Source organism: Amblyomma americanum, chromosome 1, assembly GCF_052857255.1.
Source record: "Amblyomma americanum isolate KBUSLIRL-KWMA chromosome 1, ASM5285725v1, whole genome shotgun sequence".
In the NCBI taxonomy this organism is placed as follows: domain Eukaryota; kingdom Metazoa; phylum Arthropoda; class Arachnida; order Ixodida; family Ixodidae; genus Amblyomma; species Amblyomma americanum.
Genome location: NC_135497.1, coordinates 135868562 through 135886904, shown reverse-complemented (window position 1 = coordinate 135886904; position 18343 = coordinate 135868562). Strand labels below are relative to the sequence as shown.

Below are 18343 nucleotides of genomic sequence, written 5' to 3'. Positions count from 1 at the left end.
TTGTCCCCCTCCGCGTTCCTTTCTTTTACGTCCCATTCATCGCACTGTAGTAATGGAATACCATTCTTTTGAGGTTGAATGCATGTTTCAATGCTTCATTTCTGCTGAGCATGTTGTACATTTAGAATGCCTTCTGGGATCACACAGGAACAGAACCGAATATAACTTTAAAAAAAAGCAGTTCCATGCTGTGGGGAAGGAGGGTTCTAAGATCTTGTCATGTTGGGTTCAACTTTCCGAAGCTGCACATGGGTTACAAAGGGCACTATAATGGAGGGCTAGGAATTATAATCTGACACATTTATAAACTTCATAAAATTTTTAGAAAACATTTAGGGTGCAGATCAGAACGGAATAGCTGGTCCTCGTGTTTGATGCTTTTACCCAAGCACTCTGGAAAAAAGCCGCAAGTGGAAAACTGAGAAATGAACAGTTTATTTACAGCATATTTTACACTTTTTACATATGAACAAACAAGCAAACATTTGTGACTAATAAATTATTCATATTCAGGCTGTTTAGTACAAAAATTAAATTGCAAAACCTCTCTTATAAAAGGCACTGATGTGAGCAGACTTCCCAGTTACCCTCGCTGTTCAACAATCTGAGCATATTACAAAGGACACATCATTCAAAACCACATAGGTGTTCACATCGCTGGCTGGTGTGGTCAAGCAAACACTTCTCCCTCTGCTAAACAGCGGCAACCACAGCCGGATGGGCACTGTGACTGAGTTCTGAACCAGTCCAGCAGGTGCTCAACATGGCCTCCATGTCCACAAGAAACGCAGAAGTGAAGCTGGCCTGCACAAACACAACCAAGCAATAAAAAGTAAGCCAAAAATTATGTTTTACATCAAGTGTATTCTACACAGAAACCTTCAATAATGCAAGACAGGCCCCTTCTCCAAAGCTAAAATGTGGAAATGTGGTCAGCAACCTACCTCCATTAGAACAATAAGCAGCATATATTCTCCTTACCTCCTCCAACCCTTTTAAGGCCCTCCCATATACCCTGGCCCTCAAAAAATTTGACATGCATCAAACTGTGAATGTTTAGCACAAAAATTTATGCATGAAACAAAGCCAAACTAAAAGGGGGTACCTCAAGAGTTTGCTGAACATGCAGTGAAGCACACTATGTGGGTACTTTATGGGTACCTTACCTTCTATTCAACATAGCACGATAAAATTTCCTTCTGGTGCTTTGCGCAAGGAATTCAAATCGGTCAGGCAGTAGTAGTAATCAAGACTTGTCCTCTAAACAGCAGCAAACCAATTGAAATGCTTACCACGTACTGCCAGATGGCAGACAATGCAGTGCAAAGTAAGTTTCTTGCACTCATCACACTGAACACTGCGAACGTCACTCTTGCAGTAATGGCATACTGTAATGAAGTCTGCAACACAGCACAGGCACAAAGATTAGCAAGGCTTACCACACAGTTAACAAAGCAGCACTCACCAACTGCTTTCACCTTAGGTGGACTGGTTGAGAGGCACTTCAGGACACATGCTCTCTGTTCATACAACTTCCATTTGTATAGTATCTCTGCATACTTCTTCTTAAATTCATCATAATGAGCAGATTTGGTGGGATCAAGCAACCTTTGGAAAGAAATTCATGTTTCAGTACAAAATAAGACATTGAGCCTTTACCACCCAGTCTTGCAAATTTGCAACATCAAATTTCCATGCCCTAAATAGTGCTTGGATGCAATGTTCGATGTCAACGTGACCTCATCAATGTGAACTCAGCAGCAAGCAATGTATGGCGTCTCTCTGATAAAGCTGTGTGAAGAAAAAGGGGGTGCGAATGTGCCACTCCCGCTAGCGTCCAACAATTCCTCATCACTGATGTTCTGACAAGTTTTGTGGGGAAAACAGTAAGAAATTGAATTGTTTATACAGTCCATGAGCCTTTGAGTTAGCTTGGGGTCTTCGATTCTGTCTTTCACACAATTCGGACTAGCTGCATGAAATGGACCAAATGCTAATTGTTGCTAACTGACGACATGCCAATTTCTCAAATGCTAGCAGTGGTAACAAAATTATGATACTACCTTTTAAATGGGTGCCCTGCAGATTTGATCATTTTTTGCATAACTGGTGTTAATAGCCATATTCTTCTTATGTTATTTTTGTTGTGGACATGAGTAGGAGCGACACAATTCAATGGCATAGTGATTAATTCACCATATTTCCACGAATATTATGCAGGAAGGAGGTTAAGCCTCCAGAAAATAGTTAAATCGAGTAGGACGAGCTAAAGGACTTGAGACAATACCATGTAAGATCTTATCATCAGCTTATCAAAAAGTGCACAAAAACGTGACGGCTTTCGGCCAATGGGAGAGTTGAACGTCACGGGAATGCGCAGGGAAGGAGGTGCAGGGGGGGGGGGGGGGGGGGGCATTCTTCACAGGCTGGCGTGTATGGATGGACAAACATGAGGCTGAACAGTTCAAATCGGGCGACGGCTCACACCACCTAGCCATGACTCGTAATATATTTTGTACCTAAACTGAAGAGGAGGAACGCTCTTCTTTGCTTGTAGCATGAGCCAATCCACAAACTCCTTCAGAGCACAGACGAAATTTCACTCTTGCCTTCAGCTTAGCCGCTAATCAGGTAACGTCTGCTAGGCTATTTTTGACCGTTTAAAGTTTTTTTTTTTTCCCCTGTCCTTTGAATAAATCATTCCCATTGCCTTCAACTGCACGGTGAAATGCTTTACAGAAAAGTATCAAGTGTTCCGCCGTTTCCTCCTCCTCTCCACATGCGCCACATAATGTATTTGTCTTTTCATACTCGACTTTACCGCAGAAAATTCAGGGCTCTCCTCAGGCTCCATATTTCAAAATGATAACCATGTTGTTGCATCCTTGCTTCTGCATCACTGCTAGCAAGGAATCAGCATAAATGGCCATATGACAGACATGTATTACTAATGCGATATGTGCTACAGTAAGGTGCATGTGTAATGCCATTGCCTAATGTACAATATGCACATACAGCATTCACAAGCTTTCTTGAACTCCCTGTCAGACACCCAGTAGTATTTGCGTGCATGCAACAATGAATTCCAGAAACTGCAAAATGCGCCCGATGCTCACTTGCAGTTCGCTCGGTGGTTGGTGCGTTCCACTTCTCGTGGATCAGGACTGCTGTCCATGAAACGAATGTCGTCTATCGAGTCTGACCAGCTGTTTGAACGGTTCCGCTTCAGTGATTCTGAAACAAGTTGTTTTTTTTTTTTTTTGCGGTCATAAAAATTAGGATTGTTGTATAAATTCTCGATTTCATGAAAGTTAATAACACTTCTAGTTTCTGAGAAAATTTTTTGCCTGAGCAGTGAAGATCACAAAAGTAGTAAAAACCATTTGAAACAGTACCTACGTACAGTCCACTAAAGACTGCGTCTGAAGGCCCAGTGACCGTGTGGTACGGAGAGCCACCAACCTATTAAAAGAAAGTGTCAATTAGCATTCTAAAAAGAAAACTGTCTTTGCCAAAATTGTTTTTTTTTTTCAGAACCCTACTAAATGATGGAAAACATAAAACTTCCACTTTTAACAAAACCTTGTCATGCCATGCAAAAGCACCTCATGAAACAATACAAGGTGATTTTGTCAAAGCTCAAGCCAAGCCAGTAATTTTAGCCTGAATGATTATAAACAGAATTCAGGAATATTTTTTTTTTTTCGCAGGTTGCAAAGGCAATGTCTTTATGCATCAATTAAAATTACCATAACGTGAAAAATTGGTGTTTAAAATGCAGCATTAATCTGCCAGCAAACCACCTTTCCCGTTTAAGTGCCCATTCCTCACCATTGGGGTCATGACAGTGCATCCACAGCCAAACGTGATTTTCTATACTTTATGTGCACCCTTATTATTGCGGTAGTGCAGCATTAATACAGTGATGATGTTGAGTGGAAAAACAATGGTCCAAAACTGCACGTGGACATAAGCTATAGACCTTTTCAAAAAGAGGTTGATAAGCGCTGTCGTATTGGACACTGGGCTGTGCTCATAGCAGATTAAAGAGTTGAGGATTAAGCTCCCCCATGTTCTCCCCACAGCCCAAAAAATCCAAAAAACCAGTTGCTACGAGGGTCGCGAAAAGGTCTATAGAGCTACTTCAAAATATGAGGATACTACAAACCTAATCGAACTGCCCAACTGCTCGTTAAGTGGGGAGCCTGGTCTTGAAAACAAAATTTTATTAATGTAGTAATAATTATGACATCTTCAGGGAACATGTATTTTTGCGTGCTGATTCTAAATATCTAATTTGGTTTGGTTTGGTTTGTGAGGGTTTAACGTCCCAAAGAGACTGAGGCTATGAGAGACGCCGTAGTGAAGGGCTCCGGAAATTTCGACTACCTGGGGTTCTTTAACTTGCACTGACATCGCACAGTACACGGGCCTCTAGAATTTCGCCTCCATCGAAATTCGACCGCCGCGGCCGGGATTGAACCCGCATCTTTCAGGCCAGCAGCCGAGCGCCATACCCACTCAGCCACCGCGGCAGCTAAATAAATATCTAATTTAATTTCATGTAAAACAATTTTTTTAGCACTTATGTAATTTTATGCAATTATTTTGCGAAGAGCTTGGAAGAAAATTTTCTGCAGGGAAATCACTGAAATGTATGCCATTGCGTTGTCTTGATACCAAGGAATGCAATAAGGGTAAAATTATCATCCTGGCTATCATAAAACTTGAGTTATAGGGTATTGAAGCTGCCACTTCAGAAACGAGAATACACACTTTTATTCGCATTTCTGAAGCGACAACTTTAAAACCCTATAACTTAAGTTCTATGATAGGCAGGAAGACAATTTTACTCTTATTGCGTTCCTTAGTATCAAGAGAACCCAATGGCATACATATCAGCAAGTTTTCTGCAGCAATTTTTTTCAAAACTCTTCATAAGATACACGCATAAATACATAAGTGCTCAAGGAATTGTTTTACATGAAATCAAATGACATATTTAGAATCAGCACAAAAAAAATACATGTTCCCTGAAGGTTTCTTAAGTGTGACTTCATTATTTTTTTGTCAAGAGCATGCTCCCCCCTTAAATGGAGCCAGAAAGGGGGTCTCAATAAAGGTGAGATATGTCTGGGATGTTAAAAGACGACGGTTCATAATTATCCCCAAGCAAGAATTATTTTAATGCGTTTTGTGGAAGCTGAGTTATATGCAGACAAAATTTGAACTTGCGCGTCTTTGCGCCTTTCCCTTTCCTCTCGCATGCCGAAATGGCGGCGCTCCTTCACCAGCCCCACTCACTCGGCCCCTCCCCTACCTCCGCCGGCTGTGGCGCGTGCGGAGTGGCTGCGGCCGCGGTACCGCGTGACGTCTGAAAAAATTTGGCACTGTGAACCAATGATAACCCCCGGCTACTGATGTCATTTGCAAGACGTGACGTCGTCTGCAAGGTTTTCACGCGAAAGCCCGCCACCGCACGTCGCTGCGAGGTGCAAAAGAGGGAAATTTTTTAAAACGTATTGTAAATTTCCCGTTCGCTTTTGAGGTCTCGTACGCGGCATGGGCACTCAGTGGCCTGTACTCTACATTGTGCAAGCATTTTAAAGCCAAGCTCAAATACCCCTTTCTGTGCCCCTTAAAATATTAGACTAGAACAAGCAGCATACTCAGCACTGATTGCATAGGCTACATTTGCACTGAAAAGCAAAAAATGAAGAACAAGCAAACTTGTTTAAGTTTCAGTAACTATATAGTGTAGTTTTGCATGTGCGCTAATTCACATTTGCTTTTAAAGACTTTTTTTTTCACTCACAGAAATCCTTGCCCTAATTATACATGAATGTACTGGCAACAGCCGGGATAATGTGTTTTGATATGGTGTTCATAAGGTGTGTTTAGTATGGGTTCCAGATTTAACACTCAGGAGCATATTTTGCACAGCTGGACAAAGCTGCTGCAGGAATGCAAGCATCTGTCCTCTCATAGCCTCCTCCTGCTCGCAAAGCTAAGTACGACCAGGCACAACCACCAGAATGCGCATCTGCAAGTCACATGACAGTTAACACACCTTCCCTCACACTGCTAACAATGCTAAGCATGACCCCACGAGAAGAGGTGGAGGGGCTTCACTTTTCCTCTCTCCATAACCTCCTCCTCCACACAATGCTAACTGCAACTAAGCAAGGAGAGGCGGAGAACTTTGCCCGACACTTTCTGTGCATTTCCCCTTCTCATAACCACCATCTCCTCCTCCACAATGTTAGTACAACTGCATCCTCCATAATGTTAGCACAACTGTGCAACGGTACTTGTAGTTTGCCTCATGAATAAAACTGATTTATGCCATGAAAGAAAGTAGTAAGTCTCTTGAACGGAGAGAAAAAGACACATAATTGGACAGGCTTTCATAACATCTAGTGTCCAAAGTGTTATCCACTGGTAACTCTATAATACACTTAATAAAACAAAGCTATATCTTGCAGCCAGTAACCTAGGGTCTACAGCAATACTTTGAGCACACTCCAGCTGTGCACCGTTCACTTTTAGTAGGTAAATCTGCATTGCTTGCAGAAAATGCACTTTAGGTAGACAAATCACAGTTGAACATATCCTTCAGAAGCTTCTCATGAGGCATTATGCCTCCTTTCAGTTTCTGTGCAGAAAGGGAAGAAGGCAAGTGCAACAGAGGAAAAAGGCACAAGCTGCAGAGGAAGATCCCATACCAAATCGCAATGAAAGCAGAGCAGGTTTGAAATTAAGGCACATACCTTCTGCCACCAGCTTCCAGTAAGTTGCTGAAGAGAAGAATGTAAAAAGATAAAGAAACATGGCTCAAGGAACAGGCAAATGGTAATGACAGAAGGCTGCAGACCAGCTAAAACTTGCCGAAGCACTAGCATCAAGCACAAGCAAGCCCCACTGCCTACAGCATGTGAAATAGGAAAACCTATCCACCAACCCCATGCTTGGCATGCATAGCTCAGCAAATGAAAATGCATGAAAATAATTTTTTTTTTTTTCTGAAAATAGCACTATAACTTGTTAAGCCAAGTTGCAAAGAGTGCTTAAAGGTTTTGAAACTGTGTGGCAGAAAGTTGCCAACGGCAGTGCACCTGTTCTACCTACACTATTTGCTTGTGCTTGCATATCACAGGCACGACGCATACATTGCAGCTTGAAACCTAAAATTAAAAAAAAAGAGTAATGCCACTAAACTTCTACATTTCACTATGGATGCTTGCATCGAATGCATTAATACCAAGTAGTCATTCTTGATGCCCTCAGGTTTTTCCAATGAATTAGGTATTTGAAGCCTAATTTTTAACATGGGGCCTGTAGAGGCTCGAATCCTGTCGACTGCGCCAGTATGTGGTGGCGCGAAGTGCCGAGGGACCAGACGAGGCTACATTGACGGGGTATCGGGAACGCCCCTTTATTCCGATGGCTATCACTTATATAGAGATGAGATGAATAATGGGTAGCGCCCTCTATACATACACAACAGGGCCCTTTAATACACGTCTTCACTTCTGTAAAAGCAGAAAATCTGAGAAGAGTGAACTATATACATTTTTTCATAATACAGTTGTGCTTTTTTGGAATGATGTGACAATTAAACTACACAGTTTTTTCTTCAGAAAATCTCCTCCATGGTTTCCACCTAACTGCCACGAAACTTTCACAGACAATTTCCAGATTCAAAAAGATGCAGGCAGTATGCTGTGAATTTCTGGTTCTCCATTGCGGACGAGCTCCAGTTATTTGTTCGAATAACCGCAGCCTTAGATAGCGTGCTTCTTCTTTTAATGGTAAACAAACACACTTATTTTAGAAGCAACAGCCAGCTGAGCGTAGGCTCAATTCATGCCCATTGGCAACAGCTGTCATGGTCTGAAAAGCCTGGAAGGCATCTTGATCAAAACAAGAACGAGCAGGTTGCTGACATGAACTACTGTTGCAGGCAACTTTAAAAACGAGAGTATGGATCTGTCTTCAGGAGGGATCAATTTCAAGTCTGCATATATGATGAATTATATTGATTATAGTGAGGAATGACTCTATATGCATTTAGATGGCTGCCAAAGAAAGCTAGCAAGCAGCCAGAGCAAAGGACCACATTGCAAAATGTGCAGGCTGTGAATGCGTGCTGTCAGTGCGTTTTCACTTAACAAAAGTTTAGCAACATGTCACCACAGTGACGATGATTAAAGGCGAACATAAGACATGCACAAAACTCATGCAAGTGAGCATGCACAAGTGAGTATTTCTTTTTCTGGTTATTAGAATCACACTTAACATACAGAAGATAAAACAAAGAAGGTAACTAAGAGTGAATGTCAAGAAGAATAAGCAAATAGACACATTTTTGCACGTAACAATGTTGGAGGGGCAGGCTTGTACAAGAGCACTGCATTCATATGCTTTTAATGCCAAAGTGAGGAAATGTAAACAGCAAAATTCATCAGAAAAAGTATACGGCTGTTGGCCATAATTTAACACAAATGTGGCAGGGACTGTTCAACAACTTCTGGTTTAAATATTCTTTCATACTTGAGGGCAACAATGCACAGATTCACAACCACTCCACGCAATGCTAAGAAACCATCAGCTTTGAACTGCTATTTTTGCGAAGGAAAGGTTTCTCAATCTGCACACACTGCAGCAGATTCTTGGGCTCTATAGAGAGAAACTTCAACTTTGTAGTTGGCTTGATTATTGACAAGGTGGAAGAGTGCACTTAAAATGCAACAGAAACACAGACAATACTTCTTACTACACTTCAGCTTATAGAGAGAAGGCAAACATATTTATTACAGTAAAAGGAATGCTTGCCTCTGTAACAGGGCTGCAAGAGTTATGAAGTTAACTGTCTAAGCCATGCATGTTAATGATAGTCTGCCATTTAGGACATGGCTTTAAGACATGAAATGCTAGCATTTTTGTTCTAGCTCCAATATGCATACACGCACAAGCACTTGAAATCACAAGAGAAAATATACCTCCACAGGGCACACGAGAGAGGAGGACAACAGAGACAAGAATTTGCTACTTTAGCTTTTTGTTTGTTTGCTCAGGGGCTTTACTTAGCACAGCCTACTGCTGCTGTATTGGTGCCCTGAAACTCCACCAGTTAGTTGCACAACATGTGTGGATTAGGCATGACTTCCCTGCTCTTTAGCATTTTGTGATCTCCTTCAGAAGCATGGGAAAACTTCCAGAATAATAACTTTTCCGTACTAGAACCACTGAGTGTTAATCAAGATATAAAATGCCAGTACTCATGCCTCCATGAGAGGGCCACCAAAGTTTTTCTAATCACTGCACATTGCTGCAGTTGTGCTCTCATTTCACTTTTTTTTCTGTCGTAATAAGATTAGACGCCTCACATATGCTTGCTACCAGTGTGCCATACTTCGGGCAATGGTAATAACCCCATTTATTTTAATCATTCAGACTATGCTCAATCAGCATAAACATCCATCCCTTTGCTGATCCTGAATCAAATACATGAAACCATAATGATTAGTGTATGCTTAGTAATACTGCAGCATAAATTATTTAGGTGTGTTGCATATTTAACTCATTAAATCCATTTCATGTTGCTAAAATGAACTCTTTGAACTTGAAAAAATGGCTGCAAAAAAAAAAAATACACATCCTACCTACTTTCCATCGCAGTTAAAACAGATGAGAGAAACAGGAACTATGAGAGAATTTAACCTCTTGTAGTACAAATCAGTCATATAAATACAGCAGCAACTGCTAAGCAATTAATGTTTCCATTTGTGTGTGAATCAAAAATGACTATAATAGCCATAGCCAAGGTATGATGACTCCAATCAATGAGGCCACAAAACTGCAGTTAAACACAGCTGAGCACTATTCTCGATAAAATAGTAGAAGTTAACTCTGTTGCAGTACAGGTTATGTAACATCCAACGCAACTTACACTATTGCAGGCCTGATCAAAGGCAAATTTCTTTCCACAGTTTCCATTTGCATTTTCACCACTGAAGATACAGCACAGCATGGCCACAGTTTGTATGTCATAATGGTTTAGGTAGTGGCTGATGCTGCAAGGAGTGCATAATACAATAAAAAATGCATTTGAAAGACCCAAAAATAAAACGAGCAGAGGGCGCAAGACCAATAAACTTAAATAGGCGCAAGACCAATAATCTTAAATACATACAAAGTTCTCTACCATTTCGTCAACTTTTTTAACCCCAACCAAAATATGTTGATTTATTGATTGATGAAGGCCTTATTGATAGCAATTAGGGGGGACGCGGGTTTTGGAGGTGAAATTTTTTATTTTTTGTCATAGAGCGATGAAAATTGACACGCTTATTGGGAAGTGCACTAAATGAATAAGCACAAATTTTCACTCATATTTCTTACGTGGTTTTGACATAAGTTTTTGTGCACTTCACTGTCATACCAAACTTGCAGAAAACCTGGCTCATGCAGTGACATTCTCCCAATATTGTTATGAACCTGAGCTTTTTCTACACAGAACATTATATCCATGCTTGCATAATGCACTCATCACCGTCACGTCAAATTAGTGACAGAGTGAAAAAATGAGAATGTAATTCAGAAATATACGAACGTCACAGCATAAAGAATTTATCAAGGAACACAACGCAACAAACGTGAACAAAGCGTGAAAATCCATGAAGCCATTGTCATGCTATGCTTTCTGCAAGCAGGGCAGTCAGGTCAAAAAACATTTTAGAGAAAACTGGCATTTTCATGGAGATTTTAGCCAGTTTTTTGTAATCTATGGCAACAAAAAACTTTTTTTAAAATCACTTTTGGGCTATTTTCAGGGAAGACCTTTCGGGATATAATTAGAAAGACCTAGTATATCCGAAATCTGGTGTTTTCTAAAAATTATATTTTTTTTCTAGACTTTTGTGATTGAAAGCCGCGTCCCCCCTTAATGTAGGGAGGTTGGTGAATGGGACAGCCAGGAGCCCTAGAGCCCCGGCGGCCTCCGCTGGCGAGGCCACTACAGCCGCTTGAAAGGCAGAGCTAGAGCTGCATATCAGTGCCACCCACTGCTCCATGGTATGGGTATTAGGTATTACTGCGTGGAGTCGATATTTGCAGACATGCCCACAGAATGTGGGTTAGGTTTGCGGGTTAGTTGCAAAGCTCACACACATAGGTGTAGCGGTCGGGGTAGCTGTGGGGGTACAGAATAGTGTGTGGATATTTGCTGGCCAGCAGGTGGCACCAGGCATGCTCTTGGGCCTTGGACAGTGTCTTGCGTCCCACCTGGTACGTGCGGCAGGCCAGTCGGTAGGCTTGTGTTATTTCTGGTAGCTGGCGAGCATACCCTTGTGGGCACCCTCGGCATGCCCTCCTTCCTCTTCCTGGTAGGCTAATTTGTGAGTGGTGTTATGGGTAGAAGTGTTGCTGGGCAGGAGGAAGTGAGCCGAAGCCCATACAAGACTGACAGAATGGGAAGTTTGTGCATTAGGCTGCACTGTGCAGGGGCAGAGATCCAGCCATGGACGTAGTTTTGGACGGCCCGTTTGGAGTCACTTATAATGGAGGTGGCGGTGGTGGTGGAGAGGGCCAGCATTATGGCTGTCTCCTTGGCCACCTCTGTGTCGATTGCATGCAGTGTGCAGCTACTGAGGTAGTGAGGGGGGTGCCCTTCACATCTGCCACCAGCACTATCATAGCAGGGTAGAGGGTATGATCCACTGTGTCCATGTATATCATGATATGTTGTGCCACAAGGACCTTATTTAATATTTTTATAAAGGTGCCAAACCAGTGAAGTTACAGGTGACTGAACATTGTTTCCATTCACTAAAATCCTCCTTCCCTTGATGCTCATTCCTATCTGTGCAGAAACTGGCACCTGCAAGCACTTCAAGGTAATACACAGCCATGATGCAAGTACATGGATAAATATCTAAACGAACACTCATATACATCACAGCTACTGGCAAGCAGTATAACTCATCCCGTTCCCCTTGAAGCTTCTTACGCCAATTGACAATGTGTGCCTTCAGGATGAAGCATTCATACCTTGCAGCCAGTACTCAACCAACAGCAATGTGCAATCACAAGAGGACATATGCATCTCCATGAGGAAGTGAGTGCTATTTTTTGCTTCTGTGAATTCCTCACAGTTATTTTGTGGTGTACAGGCGCAGCCAGAATAATACCGAGTACAGGAATGGTCGCAGAGCTGTGGAGAACTGCTTATGCTTGCTACCTAGCATGAGCATTGGGAACTGTGGGTGTCGGCACGTGCAGAGAGGCGCTGGGGCACGGACCCACTTTTTTGCCGCAGGCCTGTCGGCATCACTGCTTAAGTATAGTCAGCATGCCTGCAGCAAAAGAAAGGCTGCGCGCTTCGTAGCGCAACACAGCTTGGCGCTCGGCGCGCGACATCGACGATAAACTCAGCCCGCTTGGAGGGAGGCATCACCTGGCAGAATTGCTCGGAACAGCTCAGCATCTTTCGAGCAAAGATAACGCCAGGGTTGAATGGGGCTCAGTGGTGGGTACTCTCGCTGTGCGCGGAGTGCCAACTGTTTCTTTCTGTCGTTGATAGCTGGCGCTTAGATGCAGTTTCTTCTTGATGCGTCGCCTGTCGCGTGCTCTGTATTATTCTGGCCGCGCCTGTGCACCACAAAAAATGAACAAGGACAAAACAAGCATCTGATGAACATGGCACTACTGTCCAATGCTTCCTTTGTCCTTGCTCATTTGTTGGCACTCTACGCCACCCATGAAGCGTAAATTTGCCCAAGTATCTCTCCTCAAGGCATTACTGGCCAAGACGACCATCAGCACATGCCTTAGCAACACCATCAGTTTATTTGCTATGTTCAAGCTTCGTTCTGAGGCCGTTTAAGATAACTTGCGCCAAAATCTGGCAGTCTTCCAGGCACAACACAACTTAATCAGGCTCTCATTCCTTGCATAACACACACGGCACTCAATTATATCAACTCATGTGCTAATGAACGTTTCTGTCATGCCATGTATTTAGACATGAGCAGTGGAGACAGCAGTTTTGCACAGTATAATCGTCATAGTTTGCTGCACAAAGAAACCACCACGGGCATGTTAAACAATGCTTTGAGCAAATCATTCTGTCATACTACAACAACAGAGTTTACAGACATGCAACAACACATGCAACAACAGAGTTTACAGACACATTTTTTCAACTTTAAATAGATTTTTAGTGGGCATCAAATGAGTTTTTTTTTCTTTAAAAATGGGCCAAATCCATCTTAACAGAAAAGGAGAAAAATGCAAAGCTTTGTTATCTGCATAAACTGTAGCCCTATCCCAGTTTTAATGTGACATGTTTTACATGCTAGTTACAGCAACTGTACACCAACAAGTAACAAAAAATTATGCTGACAATTTGGCCAGTATCTTGATATGACGAAGTTTTGTTCCGACAACTTCATTTCTACAGTGGCAATTTAAGCGCTGTTCTTAAAAACAATGTTTAAAAAAAGTTCTCCACTGAACTCAGCAGAAAGACTAGTAGATCACTAAATGTATGCAGTCAATGGCACTGCTGTGCTTCACCTACACAAGCAATTAAATGAGGAAAGCAGGATTGTGTCAGAAACGTCAGGACGACAACCGCATTTTCTCGTCACATTTTGGCAGTGGTAAAGTGAACTAGCTGAAATGTGGGAACTATGATAAAATTTAGTTCACTGTAGCATGCTACATTCATGATTACTAGCAAATCGGGTAATGCAGACAGGCCACAAGGTGAGAGGACAACTGCTAGCGTTGTCGTGTCCTATCTGTGTCTGCCCTTCTGCTAGTATACTAATTTAGGAAGCCAGTAGCAACTAGCTCAACTAAACACTTTAGCATTCCATGCAGCAGAAGCATATCCTTGCTTCTTTGTGGACACGGTAATGATCACTTCTATCATTGTCTTCAGATGTTCCGCTGATATCTTCATATCATTCGTAGTCAACAAGAAAATAGGGGCGGAGAAGGAAGAAATGAAACCACACTCGGTACAGTCTGCGCTACGAGGTCCAAGCTTAGAAGGCTCTTATAAGCGGATTTGGCTCATTCTGATTCGCACATCCGCAGGATCTGGCTCAATTTTTATTTGAAATGAGCTTTGCACGCAGGAGTTATATGGTTCCTTTTGTTTTTGATAAGTTTTGCTAAAGAAAGAAGCACGGAATAGTTTGCTATTACAGCATAATTCAACTTAGTTTTGGTTTCTTGAGTTGGCCCATTTTGAAAAAAGAAAACTCATATATCATTCTGTTGGTAGCATATAGCATGTTTTTTCGAAGGAATTAAACAGCCATGGCTGTCTAGGTGCAGCCAGTGCGTGTCATTAGGACAGCATTTACGACAATGCACCAGGCCCAAACTGCATGTTCCTCAAGGCAGCACTAGCTGTTTGCTCATTAAGTGCTGAAACAAATATGCATTCTGTGAATTTTCGCGCCTTAAGCAGTAAAGTAGTTGCTCTTTATGCACGTTGAGACTGACTGAATAATGTATCATTACTCTTGGCGTTCTAGTTTTACACTAATTTCTGCCCCGATTTCAATGAGCACACACACACAGACGAAGTGCATGTGGTACTATATGATGTGTGCACAACTGCACTAACAGTGCATGCCATCTTGGATACCACAAGCGACACAAGTATCATGACAGCCCAAACTCAATGCAGTGAACCTGGCTGTGCCCATAAATTATGACTGGTTAACGGTTAGTGAGTTCTTACATGCCAAAGAGACATGCCGTAGTGGAGGGATCTATATTAGTTTTGGCAACCAAAGGGTTTTTTTTTTAACATGCACTAAAACCTCAGTACACCAGTGCTTTTTGCATTTCAGCTGTACTTAAATGCACCGCAACCATCTTGAGCAGGATAGAACACATTCTCAACATCAGAATGCCACAGCCACTGAGGCAGCACAGAAAGTTTCGAATGTTATGACTGCTTACAGCTACTTTCAGCCACTCTATCTCCATGTGGAGATGTTTTTGAACTTCCAATGTGCTTCTCAAACAGAGAGCTGGCTAGCTCAAATCAATGCTATGCCTTGTACAGCTGCAGAGAAGTGAACTAAACTGAAGCAACAGTGATTACCTTTCACTGGATGAATATTTAAAAAATGCTATGGACATCCAAAGGGAAACCGAAAAGTCTTCACACTATGAACTCTTGACAGGGAGGCTAGCATCTATTAAATGTGGTATACTGTGCCTGAAAATTCTTGCCAATATAATCTTCGTTTCTTGTACTGTGTTTACTTCCATATTGCAATAACAGAGCACGATATCCTAAAAATAGTCTTCACTTCCTTGCTTTCAGACATGTGGCTGCAAGTAGCAGCAAAAAGCACTGAAAAAACTAGATTCATTAACTGAACAACAAAACTAATGCCATGCTCCAAAGTTCTGCAGCAGGAACCACATAATCAAAGAAAGAAAAAAAAACATTACGACCATTTTTTTTTTCAGTTAACTCAGTAAATATAAGTATGTTAGTTCCCTCATTGCTATAAATCAGGCGTTCTCAGACTGGGCTCCTTGAAAGTGTTTTTTGGGCTTCAGAGCCTCTGAATCCGTTCATGTCTCAATCCATGCAAGCCTCTATGCAACCCATAACCCCCTTTTTTAAGTCACTTTATTTTGGGACTAATTAGACTGCAGTTGCTCATAGCAGACTGCTTTACGATACAGCCAATCATTATTTACTGAATTAAGGCATTTTTGAAGGGCCATGCATTTGCATGCTCTTTTTTTTTTTGTAAGCCTGTTACGTATGAAGGGATGGAAGCCAGTACATATGAGGCTCCTTGGCACCTTCTGGAAGCTGGTGATGTTCCCCAAGGCTAAAAAGATTGAGAATCCCACCTATAAAGTATAATGGGCCCTTCTTTTATGATAATTCCAGCCTCTCTGCATGGTTGTACAACGGTAGCACAAGTAATTTTTAAAGCAGCAAACTTGTGAGTCTCACACACATCGCAAAGGTGAAACATGTCAATACAGTACCTATGATGTCATTATGTCTAACTTCCCAGCTCTAGCATATACTATTGCACTCAATATGAGCTGCAATGTGCAAAGTGTGGCAGGAGCTCAGTTCTGAAAGCAGTGCAGTCCCAGTGGTGGTGGAAATTGATGCATTCAGTGGCTAATGCAATGCAAGGAACAGAATGCCCTGAAAGTTTGTGCAAGCTGGGTGCTCTTTGTGATGGCGCCTTGCTTTGCCATAGAGTGGAAACCTCAGTTGGTATACTCCAAGTGCATTGCAGCTCATATTGAGTGCGATAGTATGCCCAGCACTTTGGCCTCATTTCAAGACACCCACAGTCACTATTAGTAATAGGTCTGCAGCGAAACGGCAAAACTGACTGCACAATGACGGAAAATATCTAATGCTTATGCTGCCAGATGACGCAACAGAGCCGAGAAATCCAACAAATAGCAAATATGTGTAATAAATCACACACATTGATTCCAGCATTCGCCGACCGAAGGAGTGCTGTGCCCATGGGACTGCAGCATCAGGACCTTGTTTGTCTTGAGAAAGTTGTGGACTTGCAATAAGTGCTGCTAGGGACCACACCTACCAATGAAAGTATACACACATCAGAGCGTCATGGCGTTGTCTCACACTTTAAAAAAAGTGTGAATTCTATTGCAAGAAGATTGGAAAACCTGAGCCAAGTCTTTCCGGCCAACATTTGCAGCACATGTTGCGTTGTGGTTGCAAGCAGCAACAGGATCCCCCCAGTCCAACCTGTAAGTGTTTCAAGACAAAAGAGTTGCACATTTTTACAAGACATCTTTCCAGTTCGCCACTTCACTGTGTAATATTTTCTAGTGCACTGGTCACTGAATACAAACATACATTATGCTATGAATATATAAAAACCTTTAAGCTCAACCATTATAGAAGTGCTGTCCATACCTTATTTTTTCCCAAAACAGTCTGCACAGGAATTTATCACCAGTACTTAAACAATCTAAGTGGCGTGCAGCGCAGCACCTAAAATGCTGGTCATTCACAATTTGCAAGTTGTCAGTTTCGTCTAGAAAAAGAGATGAATAAAATTTTTCCATGCAAGAATTGGACCTATACTCTTCCTTTGAGTCCAGAGGAATATTCTCCTTCAGTACACACTCACTGGCTTAAACAGTGCAAGCAAATGTTCAAGTGTGCTGAATCTGCTTTAATATAAAATGCCCAATTCAACGCACAGTTCCTGCACACAGTAAAGGAAATATTCTTTCTCACTAAAAAAAAAAAAGGCGAAGTAAAATCAGCCAACGTGCCTTACTGAAGAAAATGACTGCTTTTCACAAAAAAAGTCAGCAGAGACACTTAAAACTGCTTATGTGTAAGAAGGCGTAAGCCTGCCTGCACACTTTGTGAATGCAGTTGATGTAACTTGATGCCACGCATCTGGCAATTCTACCTCTGCATGGCTCTATGTAGCCGCCGCCATGACGCCACCGCACCTCTTCTAATCTGCGCGCTAACTTCGTGAAGGCAGTCGGTGCCGCACCGTGGCCTGCACTCCACCTTAAAGGAGTATAGACACCTAATTTTTTGGTGTTTTATTTTTTTTGTAATTATGCATAAGCCATTATTATATGTTGATTACCACCTGGTATTCTATCAGCACTAAATAATATATAATTTAATTTCTTTCTCGTGCTGTTCCGGTTTTGGTTTCAACAGCCGAATGAGGACTGTGACGTCAAAGAGTGGTTTTGTCATGTGAGGCATGAAAAAACTGCAATATAATTGCTGCTTCCACATTCATTATCATTCTGGCTCTTGGGGAAGGTTGTCTTCAGCACTATGCTGAATTAAAACGATGAAGCAGCACAAATTCGGACAGCCGGAAAAACCGGACTTGCCCAGGACCGCAGTGGTACTCTGAATCGCTTCTGACGAAGGACCTTAGAGCTGGTTACAGCGTACGAGCCTTGAGTCGAATTGTTCACTTGGGAGTGAAACACGAACCACCTTTGCAGGCTGAGTTGTTTGAAACTGGGTTTTCCCCCTTAAGGGGCGCAGCAGGTTTGCGGAGCCTCCTCCAAGCACACACCCCTGAAGAAGCCGGGTGGCGGGCCGGGTGTGGTTTGTACCCATTTTTACCAGTTGGTGTCCGGTGGTGGGTTTCGAACCAACCACCTCCCGCAGCCAAAGCGGACGCCCAGACGACTAGGCCACGACTCTGACGCCATAGCCATCATTCGGCTGTTGCAACCGAAACCAAAACAGCATGACAAGAAAAATGTGATTATAAGTTATTTACCATTCGTAGGTAAATACCACATG

General features: G+C 42.2%; 1 protein-coding gene across 2 annotated transcripts in view; it reads right to left on the bottom strand.

Moving 5' to 3' along the window:
- Positions 1–413: 413 nt before the first annotated feature.
- Wdr59 (WD repeat domain 59) overlaps positions 414–18343 on the bottom strand; it is a 52714-nt gene continuing 34784 nt past the window's right edge. The window contains exons 18-26 of one of the 2 annotated variants that reach the window (XM_077646993.1): positions 16711–16792; positions 16503–16618; positions 9953–10076; positions 6771–6797; positions 3396–3462; positions 3117–3234; positions 1466–1608; positions 1293–1400; positions 414–804 (exon numbers count right to left, since the gene is read on the bottom strand). In XM_077646993.1, the coding sequence (XP_077503119.1) occupies positions 671–804; positions 1293–1400; positions 1466–1608; positions 3117–3234; positions 3396–3462; positions 6771–6797; positions 9953–10076; positions 16503–16618; positions 16711–16792 (919 nt within the window). In that variant the 3' untranslated portion in view covers positions 414–670. The remainder of the gene's footprint in view (positions 805–1292; positions 1401–1465; positions 1609–3116; positions 3235–3395; positions 3463–6770; positions 6798–9952; positions 10077–16502; positions 16619–16710; positions 16793–18343) is intronic. The other variant, XM_077646994.1, reaches the window with a different exon arrangement.